This window comes from Hemitrygon akajei, chromosome 7, assembly GCF_048418815.1.
Source record: "Hemitrygon akajei chromosome 7, sHemAka1.3, whole genome shotgun sequence".
In the NCBI taxonomy this organism is placed as follows: Eukaryota; Metazoa; Chordata; class Chondrichthyes; order Myliobatiformes; family Dasyatidae; genus Hemitrygon; species Hemitrygon akajei.
This window is the reverse complement of record NC_133130.1, coordinates 175114260-175130065: the sequence shown is the minus strand read 5'-3', so window position 1 is coordinate 175130065 and position 15806 is coordinate 175114260. Positions and strand designations below refer to the sequence as shown.

The 15806-nt window shown below is 43.8% G+C and overlaps 1 protein-coding gene across 1 annotated transcript in view; it reads left to right on the top strand.

The window, feature by feature from the left end:
- Positions 1–15806, top strand: part of garnl3 (GTPase activating Rap/RanGAP domain like 3) — a 357427-nt gene that overhangs the window by 202174 nt on the left and 139447 nt on the right. Inside the window, 5 exon segments of the mRNA XM_073052650.1 lie at positions 1209–1327; positions 5949–6013; positions 12063–12126; positions 13161–13187; positions 15422–15497. Coding sequence (XP_072908751.1) covers positions 1209–1327; positions 5949–6013; positions 12063–12126; positions 13161–13187; positions 15422–15497 — 351 coding nt within the window.

Below are 15806 nucleotides of genomic sequence, written 5' to 3'. Positions count from 1 at the left end.
GATCGGTCTCTCCTGTCCCTAAGAATTCATCAGATGTGTGGAGAGGGGGCAACAGTTTAGTCTCCATATCATTACTGCCCTGGCTTGTTTTTGCTCCTAATTTAAACCCAAAAGAACTATACTATGTTCAAAGTTAAAAGTTCAAAGTGTAGGGTAAACGTAATTGGTGGAAATGTACATAATTCACAACCACTGACATTGAGTTGTGGTTTCACTTTAAGAGCCTGGCCTGACGTGATGATGTAATTACGTAAAGGGTTTTTAGCGCACTTTGAGTTCAGTTTTTTGGTGTTCAATAAATGAGTTTCTATGGCATTTTCTGAAATATAAAATGCCCCTGGTATTTTATTTGTGAAAACCTACAGAAGTAAATTTATTAAAGTACAGATACCTCACTATGTACAACCTTGAGATTCATTTTCTTGTGGGCATACTCAGTAAATCAATAGAATAATAACCATAACAGAATCAATGAATGTCTGCCCTACTTGGGCATTCAACCAAAGTGTTGAAGACAACAAACTGTGCAAATACAATAAGAAATAAATAATACAAATTAATAAGAAGGCAATAAATATCGAGAACATGAGATGAGGAGTCCTTGGTAGTGAGTCCACTAGTTGGTGGAACACTTCAATGATCGGCCAAGTGAAGTTGAGTGAAGTTATCCCTTTGGTTCAAGAGCCTGATGGTTGAGGGCTAATAACTATTCCTGAACCTTGTGTTGAGAGTCCAGAGGCTCCTGTACCTTCTTCCTGATGGCAGCAGCAAAATGGGAGCATGACCTGGGTGGTGGGGGTCCCTGATTACGGATGCTGCTTTCCTGCGACAGCATTTTATGTAGATGTGCTCAGTGGTGGGGGAGAGCTTTGCATGTGAGGCACTGAGACATATCCACTACTTTTGGTAGGAATTTTATGGAAAACTTTCTCAGTATCCACCTTATCGGTTCTTGAACCAACCTGCAGATCCCTAATCACTACCCCAGTATAGTAAATCTATCCAGTTCCAGGTTGATGGGACTAGGCAAATTAATAGTTTGGCATGGACTAGATGGGCCAAAGGGCCTGTTACTTTACTGCAGTGTTCTATGACTTCGATTCTGCTCTGATCGTTGAACATTATGGTACAATGTGAACTGGTTGAAATTGTGTTCTTGACTTGGGGGGGGTTGTATTTCTAATATATTTTTTATCTTTTCCCCCTAGTTCATCAAAATTACGTAGGCACAGACACAGAAAAGAATCCTTTCTTTCTTTCGGTTGTGCTTTCCGATCAAAACAATCAACGTGTGCCACAGTACCGTGCTATCCTCTGGAAGAAAACAGTAAGTGTGTTGATTGGTGCCGCCTCGTGCAACGACGTTCAGCTCATTCAGAATATTTTAACCACATGAAATGTTTGAGTGAGCTGGGGCTTTCCTCTTTGGAGAGAAGGAGGATGAGCACTGACTTGATAGAGGTGTACAAGATGATAAGAGGCATCGATAGAGTGGACAGCTAGAGACTGACTGGAGGAGGGGAATGAAACAGGTTGCTGGAAATCCAAAGCAAATGCTGGTAACAGTAGGGTCTGGGGAAAGTGAAACCTGGTCAGCGTTTCAGGGCAAAGATCCTTTGTCAGAACTAGAAATCTAAATTTAGGAATGAGAGAAGATAGGGGCATAATTTCTGATTCATAAAGGTTTGTTAGAATTAGAATATTGCCAGGGATCAGGATGACAGCTAAAGTGATTCCTGTATTAGTGAAAGAAGCAACAATTTGGGATATATCAACTCACTTAATGTCAGCAGAAAGTATTCAATGGTAGAGTACTACAGCATAGACACAAACCCATCTATTTAGTGCCTAGTCCCATTGACTTGCACTTGGACTTTATCCCTCCATACCCAATCCATCCATGTACCTTACACACTCTCAACACCCTCTGAGTGAAGTAGTTCCCCCCCAAGATCCCCTTAAATATTTCACCTTTCACCCTTTACCTGTAACCTCTAGTTCTAGTCTCAGCCCGCCTCTGTGGAAAATGCTTGCTTGCATTTACCTTATCTATACCCCTTGTAATTTTGTAAACCTCTAACAAATCTCCCCTCATTCTCCTACACTCTAGGGAATAAAGTGTTCTAACCTCTTCTTTCCCTATAAACCAGGTCATTAAGTCCCAAGAACATCCTTGTAAATTTTCTCTGCACTCTTTCAATCTTATTGAAATCTTTCCTGTAGGTAGGTGACAAGAGCTACACACAATACTCCAGATAAGCCTCATAATGTCCTATACAACTTCAACCTGACATCCCAACTCCTGGACTTAATACTTCGATCTATGAAGGCCAACGAGCCAAAAGCTTTCTAAATTTCTACCAATTTATTATGTATTCCTCACTCAAAATTATATCAGTAAGAAATATTTAGAAATCAAAAATGTCATTAAAACAAATAAATATAAGTTGGAAAAAGATGTTTTAATTGCCCATCCTGCTAAATTCGCTGAATAAATCGCAGTAGAGTTATTGTGATTATTTTTTATTTTCAGAAGTGTTTTGGTCCAATCCTTAGATACATAATAAAGTTCAAGCAGACAATGGCAGGGAGACTGATTACAAAATGAAACAGGTTAAAGGTCGTTACTTAGTCAGGCACGATATATGAAGCAATTCAACTCAAGGATTACACCCAGCACCACTGGCATTCACTGTTTCCGTAAACAGTTCCAACTGTGAATTGGTTGCACATTTCAAATTGCGGGGGTATAGTTAGCAAAGAAAACAATGTCAGAATAGATTATAGAATGTAAATTTCAATGTGGTAGAGATGCCAAGTACTCCAAGGAAAGTAGATCCAATTGTGGTTGAGAAGCAGAGGGATTTGTGGTTACAAGATAAACAATTCCCTATAAGTGGTGACACAGGTAAATAAGATTGCCGGAAAGGCTGACCAGTCAGTGGGGTTAGAATGTTTCATACTAATAATATATACATAATGCTTTGTGGCTGTGGACTCCTTTGGTGAACTTCAGTTCTGAAAGCTATTTACTTACTTTTATTGTTGGCGCGATTAGCTTTTTTCCTCTCGGTACGTTGGGGGGGTTGGTGGTCTTTTTTTTAATGGGGTCTATTGGGTTTCTTTGTTTTGTGGAAGCCTGCAAGGATTGTTTACAATATACATACTTTGCTAATAAATGAATTTAGAACATTGATACACTTCAGGTGATTAAAGAGGTTTCAAGGTTAGACCAAACAGAATACAGAAGACAGTTTCAGTGGCCACATAAAAGCAGCCTAGACAGAGCGGCTGTGGAGAGGGCATTTCTAATAGTGGGGGGGGGGGGGGGGGGTCTAAGACCAGAGAGCACAGCCTCAGTCGAGAAGGACATCCCTTCAGAACAGAGATGAGGAACTTCTTTAGCCAGAGAGTGGTGAAGCTGTGGAATTCATTGCCACAGATGGCTGTGGAGCCCAAATCACTGGGTATATTGAATGCAGAGGTTGATAGCTTCTCGATTAGTAAGGGCATCAAAGGTTATGGGGAGAGGGCAGGCAAGAGGGAAAATAAATCAGCCATGGTTGAATGGTGAACCAAGCTGCTTAATTCTGCTCCCATGTTTCATGGTCTATGGTGTTAAACAGATGTAACTATTGGTACCAAAAGAGAGGTGGATTGGATTGGCTGAGGGTGGCCTCTGTAGGAAAAGGAAGGTTGACCAATAAACTAGTGAAACCCCTTAATTTTACAATGGCTTCTGATATTGAAGGTGAAAACAAGATGTTTTCAGTCCAGTGGGAGGCTGAAACTAGGAACCTCAAATATATGAGGCCCTCCATTGGTTGGAGTCGACCGTGGATGTTGTCTCCCAGCTGGCTATGTGATATGCAAGCCAGGGCAGTAGGATGTGGACAGCAAGCTGTTGCCCCTGTAGCAGGTGCCCCTTCCTAACGCAACCGATGAATCCAAATGAATGGCAGAGACCGATACAGTTTAGCGGCAGGAGTTGCCAGTCAGCATCGCAGTCAACGTAGGACTGCCTTGGGGACTCCAGCTCTGGATTTATTCCCGATGAGTGGGTATCGCTGAGGTTTGCGATTAGAGTTTTTCTTCTCCTAGATGAGCTGCCAACCATGGCTAACCAGCCCCGTCAGCCCAAAGCAACTGGTTTTAAGACGCCAGTTTTAAGACTTCGCCCTTCTCCTGTCAGTAGAAATGGTTTTACTGGGCTTAGTAGCTCAGCCACATGCGAAGGAAAGGAGGTGGACTTGGTTGTCAGAGGCTTTTTGAGACGCAGACCACTGGGAGCATTTCGTAGGGAATGGGAGCTTCTCCCCACTACCACCCCCACCAACCTGCTGTAACAACCTTAAGGAACTCCTCAGATATAAGAAACCAAATAACTTGGCAGAGTTAAGAATCCCAATAATTCTTCCAAGGGAATTCAAAAGAAGTGTCTTTTCCCAGAGAACAGTTGGAATGTGGAATGATTTCCGCAAGGAGAATTTGAAAGGACTAGAATAGATGTCTTTACAAGAACACCAGGTCAGTAGAGGAAAAAATAGGATTAGAAAATTGTCTTTACAGATATAAATAATGAAAGGTAATGTGAAGATGTGTACAACACAAACACCGCCTTGGACTTTGTTGGGCTGAATGATCTCTCTGTGTTGTAAACATGTAATTCTGTGCCACATCTTTCAGTTTCAGGCTGCCTCTACCAAACTTAACTTTTAAGAATATGCTTGTAATGTTATCTACAAGTAACAGTCTGTGGAATACAAAATCAATTTGAAAATGGTCATGCAAGGCATTGAGCAGAGGATAGTGTCATTTAAAAAGTTCTTGCTTTTTTAAAACCTAGAAATCAAAGAAAGAAGTTATTTGATTCAGACTGACAAAGTTCCTTTGGTTTAATTTAAAGTAAAGGTGTGATTTTTGCCTGCTACCAAGTATCAGCTCAAAGTGATTAGGAAAGGACTGTTTTCCCATGTTGTGTGGGTCCTGGAGTCGACCAAGCTTCCACTCTCTGATCCTTTAGAATGTCTTCACAGTTGGACATTGGGGAGAGCGTATGGGGTTCCCTTTACAACTGAGTATTGGGTGGGGGAGAGATAATCTTTCACAGTTTGGGTCCTGGCCATTGTGGCTCAGGTAGGAGCTGAAACCGTATCTGTCAGAGCATCTTTGGGATGCCGAGACAAAGAGGAATGAATTTCATCACAGCTGGATGTGAGAGGGAATGGGGATGCAGGTAGATGATAGCATTCAATGGTCAAGGTGTGGTAGATTGATCTTGGGTTAAGAGTCCATCTTAACGAACAAGAGGTCCATTCAATAGTCTTATAGCAGTGAGATAGAAGCTGTCCTTGTTCCAATAACAATGCAGAATAAAGTGCCACAGCTACAGAGAAAGTGCAGTGTATATAAACAATAAGGTGGAATCATAACAAGGTAGATTGTGAGGTTAAGGGTCCATCTTATCATACTGTAGCGCTGTAAAAACTGTCCTTGAGCCTTGGTGACATGTGCTTTCAGACTCTTGAATCTTCAGCCTGATGGGAGAGGGGAGAAGAGAGAATGTCTGGGGTGCGTGGGGGTCTTTGATTATGCTGGCTCTTTTACTGAGGGGGGTGAGAATGGTAGACAGGAATCCATGGAGGGGAGGCTGGCGTCTGAGATCTGCTGACCTGTGTCCAGTTTCCTGCGGTCCTGGACGGGCTAGGCCACAATGCATCCAGGCAGGATACATTCTGTGGTGCGTCAGCAAAAACAAGTGAGATTCATTAGGAATATGCCAATTATTTTTTCTAGGTTGATTCACACCCACACGCTTGGTGTGAGTCAGAGGCCTCAGGAACAGGATCTGTGGGCAAAGACCAGGAGACTTCTTATAAGTTACTGAAAATTCTGGACACTTCCTGATCACCTATACTTACACAATTCTTCTCTTCTTCTTCCACCAGGGGACACAGAAAATTTGCCTTCCTTATAGCCCTACAAAAACACTTTCTGTCAAATCTATTCTAAGGTATGTAGCCCTCGCATTCTTGTGGCATTCTTTCTGTCATTTGACCTATACCAGTATGAGCTGGCCCGCTGTTGGAGGGGGGAGTTAATCTGCGTTGTCGGACTGTGACGTCCTTGTATCTTCTGCATTACCCCCCTCTGGTATGCCTGCAATTCAGTAATATCTACAGCTGGTAGAACATAGGCAGAAGAAGTTGGTCCTCAGTGGAAACCATAGGATAGACCTTATGGCCAAGAACCACTTCCTCCCCCAGTGTCTTCCTAAATATTTGTTACACCTGTGCCGAACTATTTAAGCTAATAATGACTAATTAGCCCACTACTACCATTGGGCAGGAGGTGCTAAAGTCTAAAGTTTCTGATCACCAGGGTGAGGTGTAGTTATTACCCCACAACCATCGGGCTGCTGAACCATTGTAGGTGGCTTCACTCATGTCAACTCTGTCCTGATTCTATAACCTAAAGACATTTTTTAAAGACTCTACAACTTATGTTTTCAGTGTTTATATATTTAGTGCAATTTGTCATCTTTGCACGTTGGTTGTTTGTAGGTCTTTGATTGTGTATAGTTTTCATAAATTCTATCATATTTCACAACTTTTCTGTAAATGGCTGCAAGAAAACAAATCTAAAGGTAGAATATATTGACACATATATAGTTCGATGATCAGTTTACAGTACTTTGACTTTAATTGCATTAATTCCTTTTGATTCAGACTGACAAAGTTCCTTTGGTTTAATTTAAAGTAAAGGTGTGATTTTTGCCTACTACCAAGTATCAGCTCAAAGTGATTAGGAAAGGACTGTTTTCCCATGTCGTGTGGGTCCCCCCGGCCATCTATCAGCTACGTGAAGGTGACATGACCACTGGTTACTATTCCCTCCATCTTCTGCATACTCGCATGCCTATCTAAGTCACTCAAACACCTCTATTGTAACTGCCTACATCACCACCACCCTGATTGCATATTCCAGGCATCCATTACACTGTAATAAAAATTGCCCCACATGTCACCTTCGAACTTTCCCCCCTCAGTTTAAATGCACAACCTTTAGTATTAATTCTTCCCCGGTAAAAAGGTTTGGTCTGTCTGTCTGCAAAGCAGACACAGTAGGCGGAATGGCCTAATTCTGTTCCCATGTCTCACGGTCTTACCTTTTAAGAATGAGGACTCACTGATCTTTCTTTATTGTAACATTCTCTACTTCATCTCTGTTGAAATTAACTTCTTCCGAAAGGTAGCTTGATTCTCTTCTAATCCATTTCCAGGTCATTTGTTCTACTCACAAATTGCATACACAAACTCTTCACCATTGTATCATCAATAAGTTTAGCTCCAGTCATCAGTGACACACACACAATGCTGGAGGAACTCAGTGGGTCAGGCAGCATCTGTGGAGAGGAATAAAGAGTCAACGTTTTGGACCGAGACCCTTCGGTATGACTCAGAAGTAAAGGGGGCAGAAGCCAGAACAAGAAAGTGGGGAGGGGAGTGGAGGAGAAGGAGTACAAACTAGCAGGGATAGGTGAAGCCAGGTGAGGGGGAAGGTGGGTGGGTGCCCTTGACTTGTAAGTTGCTGAGACCCCCTTATACTCCCCAGTTACCAGAACACTATCTATTTTTCCAATCCTGTGTTTGCTTTAAAGTTAATAAGACTAATATATTACTCCCAATAACTGAAGCTCTCAGAGAAATTATTCATACTTTGTACAAGACAGCGAAGAAAGAAAGATGGTGCAAAGCAAGACATTGGTGCAAAAAATCACAATCAGAGAATTTATAGGGGCACGTTATCCAGTGCCTTTTGGAAATGCAAAGTGCACCACATCATCACCACCATTATTACCTAAAACAGATCAAATACAGTTGCCAAACAGACAAACAGAATTTCCTTTTTATTACAACCACATTGCCTCTTCTGATCTTATTATGAAATTGTGATACCAGCTGCTATAATGGTGCATATTTCAATTTTCTGTCCATTACAAGTTTTATGCTTGGGACTTGGTTGAACAAGTCATCAGTAATTTCAGAAATGTAGAGATTAAGGGAGAGGAATCTCAATCCTGACCACGAGACTCAAAAGCAGTTATGTGCCCCCGAGCCGTCAGGCTAATCAACACCTCCATCCATTAAACCAACAACGCCATCACTATGTCCACATTAGCCAAACAAGAGAAAGTCTGCAGATGCCGGAAAGCCAAGCAACACACACACACAATGCTGGAGGAACTCAGCAGGTCAGGCAGCATCTGTGGAAAAGAGTAAACAGCCAATGTTTTAGGCCAAGGCCTTTCATCAAGACTGCAAAAAGAAGATTTCCAGTCTATCCACATAGAGAGATCAGTCCACATGAAGAGGAGCCACTCCTCAAACCCCACCCCCCAATGCACTGCCACTTCACAGTTACTTGTAGGTTGCATTTTATAAGATTGCTTTTATATTTATGTTTTTATGCTTGTTGTGTTTTTGTTTAACGCTACATTGGATTCAGAATAACGACTGGTTTGTTCTCCTTTACACTTGTGTTCAGGAGATTGACGATAAATAATCTTGAATCTTGAATTTTTTAACAGAACAGCAATGCAAATCACTCTATGGCCAGTGTATTATGTACCACTTGTACCAAATAAAATGGCCACTGAGTGTATGTTCGTGGTCTTCTGCTGCTGTAGACCATCCACTTCAAAGTTCGATGAGTTATACGCTCAGGGATGTTCTACACACCACTGAATATTCAAGGATATGCATCTTATCGAAAGGACAGACTGACTGGCAGAGGGGGTGGGGTGGCTCTGTTGGTGAGGAATGATATTCAGTCCCTTGCGAGGGGGGACATAGAAACAGGGGATGTAGAGTCAGTATGGATAGAACTGAGAAATTCTAAGGGTAGAAAGACCCTAATGGGAGTTATCTACAGGCCCCCAAACTGCAGTCTGGATGTAGGGTGTAAGTTGAATGAAGAGTTAAAATTGGCATGTCGCAAAGGTAATGATACAGTTGTCATGGGGGATTTCAACATGCAGGTAGACTGGGAGAATCAGAATGGTACTGGACCCCAAGAAAGGGAGTTTGTGGAGTGCCTCCGAGATGGATTCTTAGAACAGCTTGTACTGGAGCCTACCAGGGAGAAGGCAATTCTAGATTTAGTGTTGTGCAATGAACCGGATTTGATCAGGGACCTCGAGGTAAAGGAGCCATTAGGAGGTAGTGATATGTTTTAACCTACAATTTGAGAAGGAGAAGGGAAAATCGGATGTGTCAGTATTACAGTTGAACAAAGGGAACTATGGAGCTATGAGGGAGGAGCTGGTCAAAGTTCAATGGAACAATACCCTAGCAGGGAAGACAGTGGAACAACAATGGCAGGTATTTCTGGGAATAATGCAGAAGGTGCAGGATCAGTTCATTCCAAAGAGGAAGAAAGATCCTGAGGGGAGTAAGGGGCGGCCGTAGCTGACGAGGGAAGTAAAGGGCAGTATAAAAATAAAAGAGAAGTATAACATAGCAAAAGATGAGCGGGAAGCCGGAGGACTGGGAAGCTTTTAAAGAGCAACAGAAGATAACAAAAAAGGCAATACGCCAAGAAAAAATGAGGTACGAAGGTAAACTAGCCAAGAATATAAAGGAGGATAGTAAAAGCTTCTTTAGGTATGTGAATAGCAAAAAAATAGTTAAGACCAAAATTGGGCCATTGAAGACAGAAACGGGTGAATTTATTATGGAGAACAAGGAAATGGCAGATGAGTTGAACAGGTACTTTGGATCTGTCTTCACTAGGGAAGACACAAACAATCTCCCAGATGTAATAGTGGCCAAAGGAACTAGGGTAAAGGATGAACTGAAGGAAATTTATATTAGGTAAGAAACGGTGTTGGATAGACTGTTGAGTCTGAAGGCTGATAAGTCCCCGGGACCTGATGGACTGCATCCCAGGGTACTTAAAGAGGTGGCTCTAGAAATCGTGGACGCATTGGTAATTATTTTCCAATGTTCTATAGATTCAGGATCAGTTCCTGCTGATTGGAGGGTGGCTAATGTTGTCCCACTTTTCAAGAAAGGAGGGAGAGAGAAAACAAGGAATTATAGACCAGTTAGCCTGATGTCAGTGGCGGGAAAGATGCTGGAGTCAATTATAAAAGAGGGAATTACGACACATTTGGATAGCAGTAGAAGGATCAGTCCGAGTCAGCATGGATTTATGAAGGGAAAATCATGCTTGACTAATCTTCTGGAGTTTTTTGAGGATGTAACTATGAAAATGGACAAGGGAGAGCCAGTGGATGTAGTGTACCTGGACTTCCAGAAAGCTTTTGATAAAGTCCCACATAGGAGATTAGTGGGCAAAATTAGGGTACATGGTATTGGGGGCAGAGTACTGACATGGATTGAAAATTGGCTGGCTGACAGGAAACAAAGAGTAGCGATTAACGGGTCCCTTTCGGAATGGCAGGCTGTGACCAGTGGGGTACCGCAAGGTTCGGTGCTGGGACCGCAGCTGTTTACAATATACATTAATGATTTAGAGGAAGGGATTAAAAGTAACATTAGCAAATTTGCTGATGACACAAAGCTGGGTGGCAGTGTGAAATGTCAGGAGGATGTTATGCGAATGCAGGGTAACTTGGACAGGTTGGGTGAGTGGGCAAATGTATGGCAGATGCAGTTTAATGTGGATAAATGTGAGGTTATCCACTTTGGTGGCAAGAACAGGAAGGCAGATTACTATCTAAATGGAGTCAAGTTAGGAAAAGGGAAAGTACAACGAGATCTAGGTGTTCTTGTACATCAGTCAACGAAAGCAAGTATGCAGGTACAGCAGGCAGTGAAGAAAGCTAATGGCATGCTGACCTTTATAACAAGAGGAATTGAGTATAGGAGTAAAGAAGTCCTTCTGCAGCTGTACAGGGCCCTGGTGAGACCCACCTGGAGTATTGTGTGAAGTTTTGGTCTCCAAATTTGAGGAAGGACATTCTTGCTATTGAGGGAGTGCAGCGTAGGTTCACAAGGTTAATTCCCGGAATGGCAGGACTGTCATATGTTGAAAGATTGGAGCGACTGGGCTTGTATACACTGGAATTTAGAAGGATGAGAGGGGATCTGATTGAAACATATAAGATTATTAAGGGATTGGACACGCTGGAGGCAGGAAGCATGTTCCCTCTGATGGGTGAGTCCAGAACTAGAGGCCACAGTTTAAGAATAAGAGGTAGGCCACTTAGAACAGAGATGCGGAAAAACTTTTTCACCCAGAGAGTGGTGGATATGTGGAATGCTCTGCCCCAGAAGGCAGTGGAGGCCAAGTCTCTGGATGCATTCAAGAGGGAGTTAGAACTCTTATAGATAGCGGGGTCAAGGGATATGGGGAGAGGGCAGGAACGAGGTACTGATTGTGGATGATCAGCCATGATCACAGTGAATGGCAGTGCTGGCTAGAAGGGCCGAATGGCCTACTCCTGCACCTACTGTCTATTGTCTATTGATGTGCCTCATGGCTGCCTTCCTGTCAGCTTGAACCAGTCTGGCCATTCTCCTCTGACCTCTCAAATTCACAAGGTGTTTTTGCCCACAGAACTGTCACTCGCTGAATGTTTTTTTGTTTCTCACACCATTCTCTGTAAACCCTAAATACGGTTGTGTGTGAAAATCCCAGGAGCTCGGCAGTTTCTGAGATACTCTGACCACCCCATCTGGCACCAGCAATAATTCCATAGTCAAACTTACTTAGACCACATTTCTTCCCCATTCTGATGTTTGGTCTGAACAACAACTGAACCTCTTGACCATGTCGGCATGCTTTTATGCACTGAGTTGCTGCCACGTGTTTGACTGATTGAATATTTTCATTAACGAGCCGATGTACAGGAGTACCCAATAAAGTGGCCACGGTATAGAACACGATATTCAGAGAGTTAGCATAGTTCCTGAGAGGATGGAATCATTGGGCAGGTGCACATTACGCTGCATGTGGCGTTTTGATCACAGTTATAGTACTTGCAGGAGTGACTTGCACTGAACACCTTTGTCAATGTCCACATTGTTTTACAGTGCCATGAACCTTGACAAATTTGAGAAAGGCCCTAGGGAGATATTTACTCCAGAAATACAAAAGGTAAGATCCAGATAATGGATTGCTTTGTACTTTACATTTTAATCGCAATGTCCTGCTTTAAACAGAATCTGTCTACAATTTAGACTTCATATTAGTACACATTTTTCAGTGAGTGTCATTCTGAAGTAGGAGTCCCTGTCTCAGATAAGTTGCAATTTAACGTGAGAAAGGCAAGAGATTCTGTAGATGCTGGAATGCCAGAGAGACACCCACACAGAATGCTGGAGGAACCCAGCAGGTCAGACAGCATCTATGGAGAGGAATAGTCAACGTATCAGGACGAGACTTTTCATCAGAACTAGAAAGGAAAGGGGAAGAAGCCTTTTGGTGTCTCTCCTCCTCCCCTTCCTCCCCTAGTCTATTCTCCTCTCCTATCAGATTCCTTTTCCTTCGGCCCTTTGCCTCTTCCACCTGTCACCTCCCAACTTCTTACTTCATCCCCCCAATCCCACCCACCCATCTTCCCCCCCCCCAGCTGATTTCACCTATCATCTTGCCAACTTGTACTCCTACTACTCCCCCCCCCCACCCCATCTTCTTATTCTAGGCCCTTGCCTCCTTCCTTTCCAGTCCTGGTGAAGGATCTTGACCTGAAATGTCGACTACTTTGTTTTTTATTAGCTTGAGGAATCTGTACTGAATGAGTTTAGCCTGTTTATGCCTGTTTATTTTGTACTTTTCACTGAAAGTATATTGAAGAAAGAGATTGAGAAATGATCCAGTCTGTTGAGTACACTGGGGGATCCCTTCCCTTCCAAAGTGAGAACCGCAGTACTACAGCAGTTCTATATATAGTTTGAAACTTTCCTTGCTGTTAATGAAGTTGAATAAAGAAATGTGTTATGGATGAAGATGAGTGATCCCAGAAATGGATAAGGAAGGGTGGTGGCTCTGGTGTGAAGAGAAGTGGATTCACATTGAAAAGGTGAAACTTCTATATTGATTTTACAACTCATTGATGGCCTTTAGACTTGGAAGTAGCAGTAGTCTAAGGTGCTGCCAAAGCCTCACGCTCCTCCCTTTGTGCTTGACAGGACTTGCTGGTTCTCGAGGAACAGGAGGTAAGTGCGAAGATAGTGACGAGGCCTCTTGTCCAGTGGACATGGCTGACCAGACATTACATGGCCACATCTAACTGAGTTAAAATTGGTACAGATGTTTAGGCAAAAAGAGAGAAGTGGCTGATAGAGAAGAGTAGAGGGATGGGATCGGTGAGAAGAGGGGTATGAGGAGGAAGGGAAGGAGGGGGTAGAATGATAGGAAGAAGTTACAGGAGATGGAGGTGTGCAGTAGGAGGAAGGGGTCAAGGGGATGATTGGCTAAGGGGGAGTGTTACAATGTGAGTGAGATGTGATGGGGAGGGAGTTAATAGGTGAGGGATGGAGAGGAAGGGATGCAGGGGAGATGGGTCACAGCAGGAAGGAGCAGTATGGGAAGTGGGAGGGAGGGGGTGGGGGAATGGAAGTATGAGTGGGGTTGGTGATGATGGGAGAGGTTACAGGTTGGGAAGATTGTGGGGGAGAGAAGTACAGGGGGGTGAAATTATGGGGGCGTTACAGGGATGGGAAGGCTATCTTGGAGAGAAGGGCTACAGCAAAGGGTAATTATGGGGGTGATTACAGTGAAGGGAAGGTTGTAGAGGAGAAAAGGGTTATAGATGGGGGAAGTTGGGACTGCAGGAGGGAAATAGGGGAGAGAAGGGTAATGGGGAAATTACAGGGGAGATAAGGTTGTAGGGGAGGGAAGGTTATAGCAGGGGTAACTGTGGGGGGTAGGAAGGTTACAGGGGAGAAAGGGGCTACGATAGGAAGTTATGAGGGACTATGGGGAGAAATGAAAAGGGAGGGATTACAGAGGAGAGGGGTGCATTAGGAGGGAGGGTTTACTAGGAAAGGGCAAGGAACAGGGGAAGTAACATAATGGGGTTGGAGAGGCTAAGAGGAAGAAATAACAGAGGGGTGTGGGGGTACAGGGGAGCAAAGTTAGCTGTGGGACAGAGCTGGAGGAAGATTGAGAGGACATTGTGCAGACCAACAGGGTTAGGGAAGCAAACATTTCAGAACAAGGGTGGAAAGCAGGATAGAGGGGGGTCTAAGGAGCACCAGTTGGGGGCGATAGAGGGGTATCTGAGGGGAAGGGGTAGAGGTGGATAGAGGGGGAATCTGAGGAGAAACAATTGAGGGGATGGAGAGTGATAAGGCAAAGCCATCAGGAACTAATTCTATGCCAGTAGGAAAGCATTGGATGGGATATGTACAATTCCCCCTCCCTCTTATTGTACCCCTCATCCTTGTAACCACTCCCTTTGCACTCCTCCTCTGTAACTCTCCCTTCCCTGTAACTTGCTTCTATAATGCCCCTGTAAATTCCTACACCTCTCCCCCATAACCTTTCTCTCCCCTAAAACCCTCCTTCCCCTGTGATCCATACAAATGGAGGAATGGGACAGGGACAGAAATATGGCCTCACTGGTAGGAAGTTAAGGTAGTTTTACCCTGGGGGGGATGCAGCGGGATAATAAGTGGAGAGAAAGGGATATAAATGTTAGGAAGGGATGGAGGGGAGAAAGGGAGTGGGTTTTGGGGGAGAGAATGGTTACGGGGAAGGGAGGGAGAGGTACAGAGGAGCTCCAGGGTTAGGGGTAGGGAGGGCTAGGCTGGAGTAGTGGGGCTGAAGTCAGGGCTGTGGGAATGAATACAGAGGGAGGGCCTGTAACAGGTGATGTGAGGGAAGGGAGTCGTGGGGAGGAAGGGGAATGGGGATATTGGGAGAGATATGAGTTCTGCTGAAGAGAATGAGTCCATGGATAGGGACAGGTCCAGCGTGAAGGGGAGGGGGCTACAGGAGGAGAGTGGGGGAGGGAGTGCAGGCGAGTGAGTAGGTAAGGGGCAAGGCATGTTTATAGGGGTACAGTGTGTAACGGGATGCCCCACCTCTAGGATGGGCCTGGATTGTTCTATTAAACAGAGAGCACCATCTCCCCATGTGTTTGGTTTTAGCTAAATAATGCCATAGTAACAGACAGCCTTGCAGGCCCCAGAGGATAGAATGAGCTCATTGTTTGGAACATGCGCTCCTGTAAACAACACTATTATCTGCCTTAATGAACAAGCTGAGAGGCTGTTTATCTTGTCCTCAATATGTTCTCCATATAAAGCTGTTCCATTTAGCATTTTGTAAACTATAATTTTCAATCTCCACTGCTAGGTTTCATTACATTGCGGCATTGTGTGTAATAAATATGATATTGCATGCATATCATTGTGAGTTTCTGCACTTTGTTTTGTCTAACCAGGGTTCAGTGAACTTTAAGTTTGGAGTTCTGTACGCGAAAGATGGACAGCTCACAGACGATGAGATGTTTAGCAATGGTAAGCGAGTTTGTGTGTGTGTGTGTGTGTGTGTGTGTGTGTGTGTGTGTGTGTGTGTGTGTGTGTGTGTGTGTGTGTGTGTGTGTGTGTGTGTGTGTGTGAGTGTGTGTGTGTGTGTGTGTGTGTGTGTGTGTGAGTGTGTGTGTGTGTGTGTGTGTGTGAGTGTGTGTGTGTGTGGGTGTGTGTGTGTGTGTGAGTGTGTGTGTGTGTGTGTGTGTGTGTGTGTGAGTGTGTGTGTGTGTGTGTTTGTGTGCCGTGTATATCTGGGCAAAGGTTCAAAGGTTCATTGTCGAAAGTGTGCATGTACTA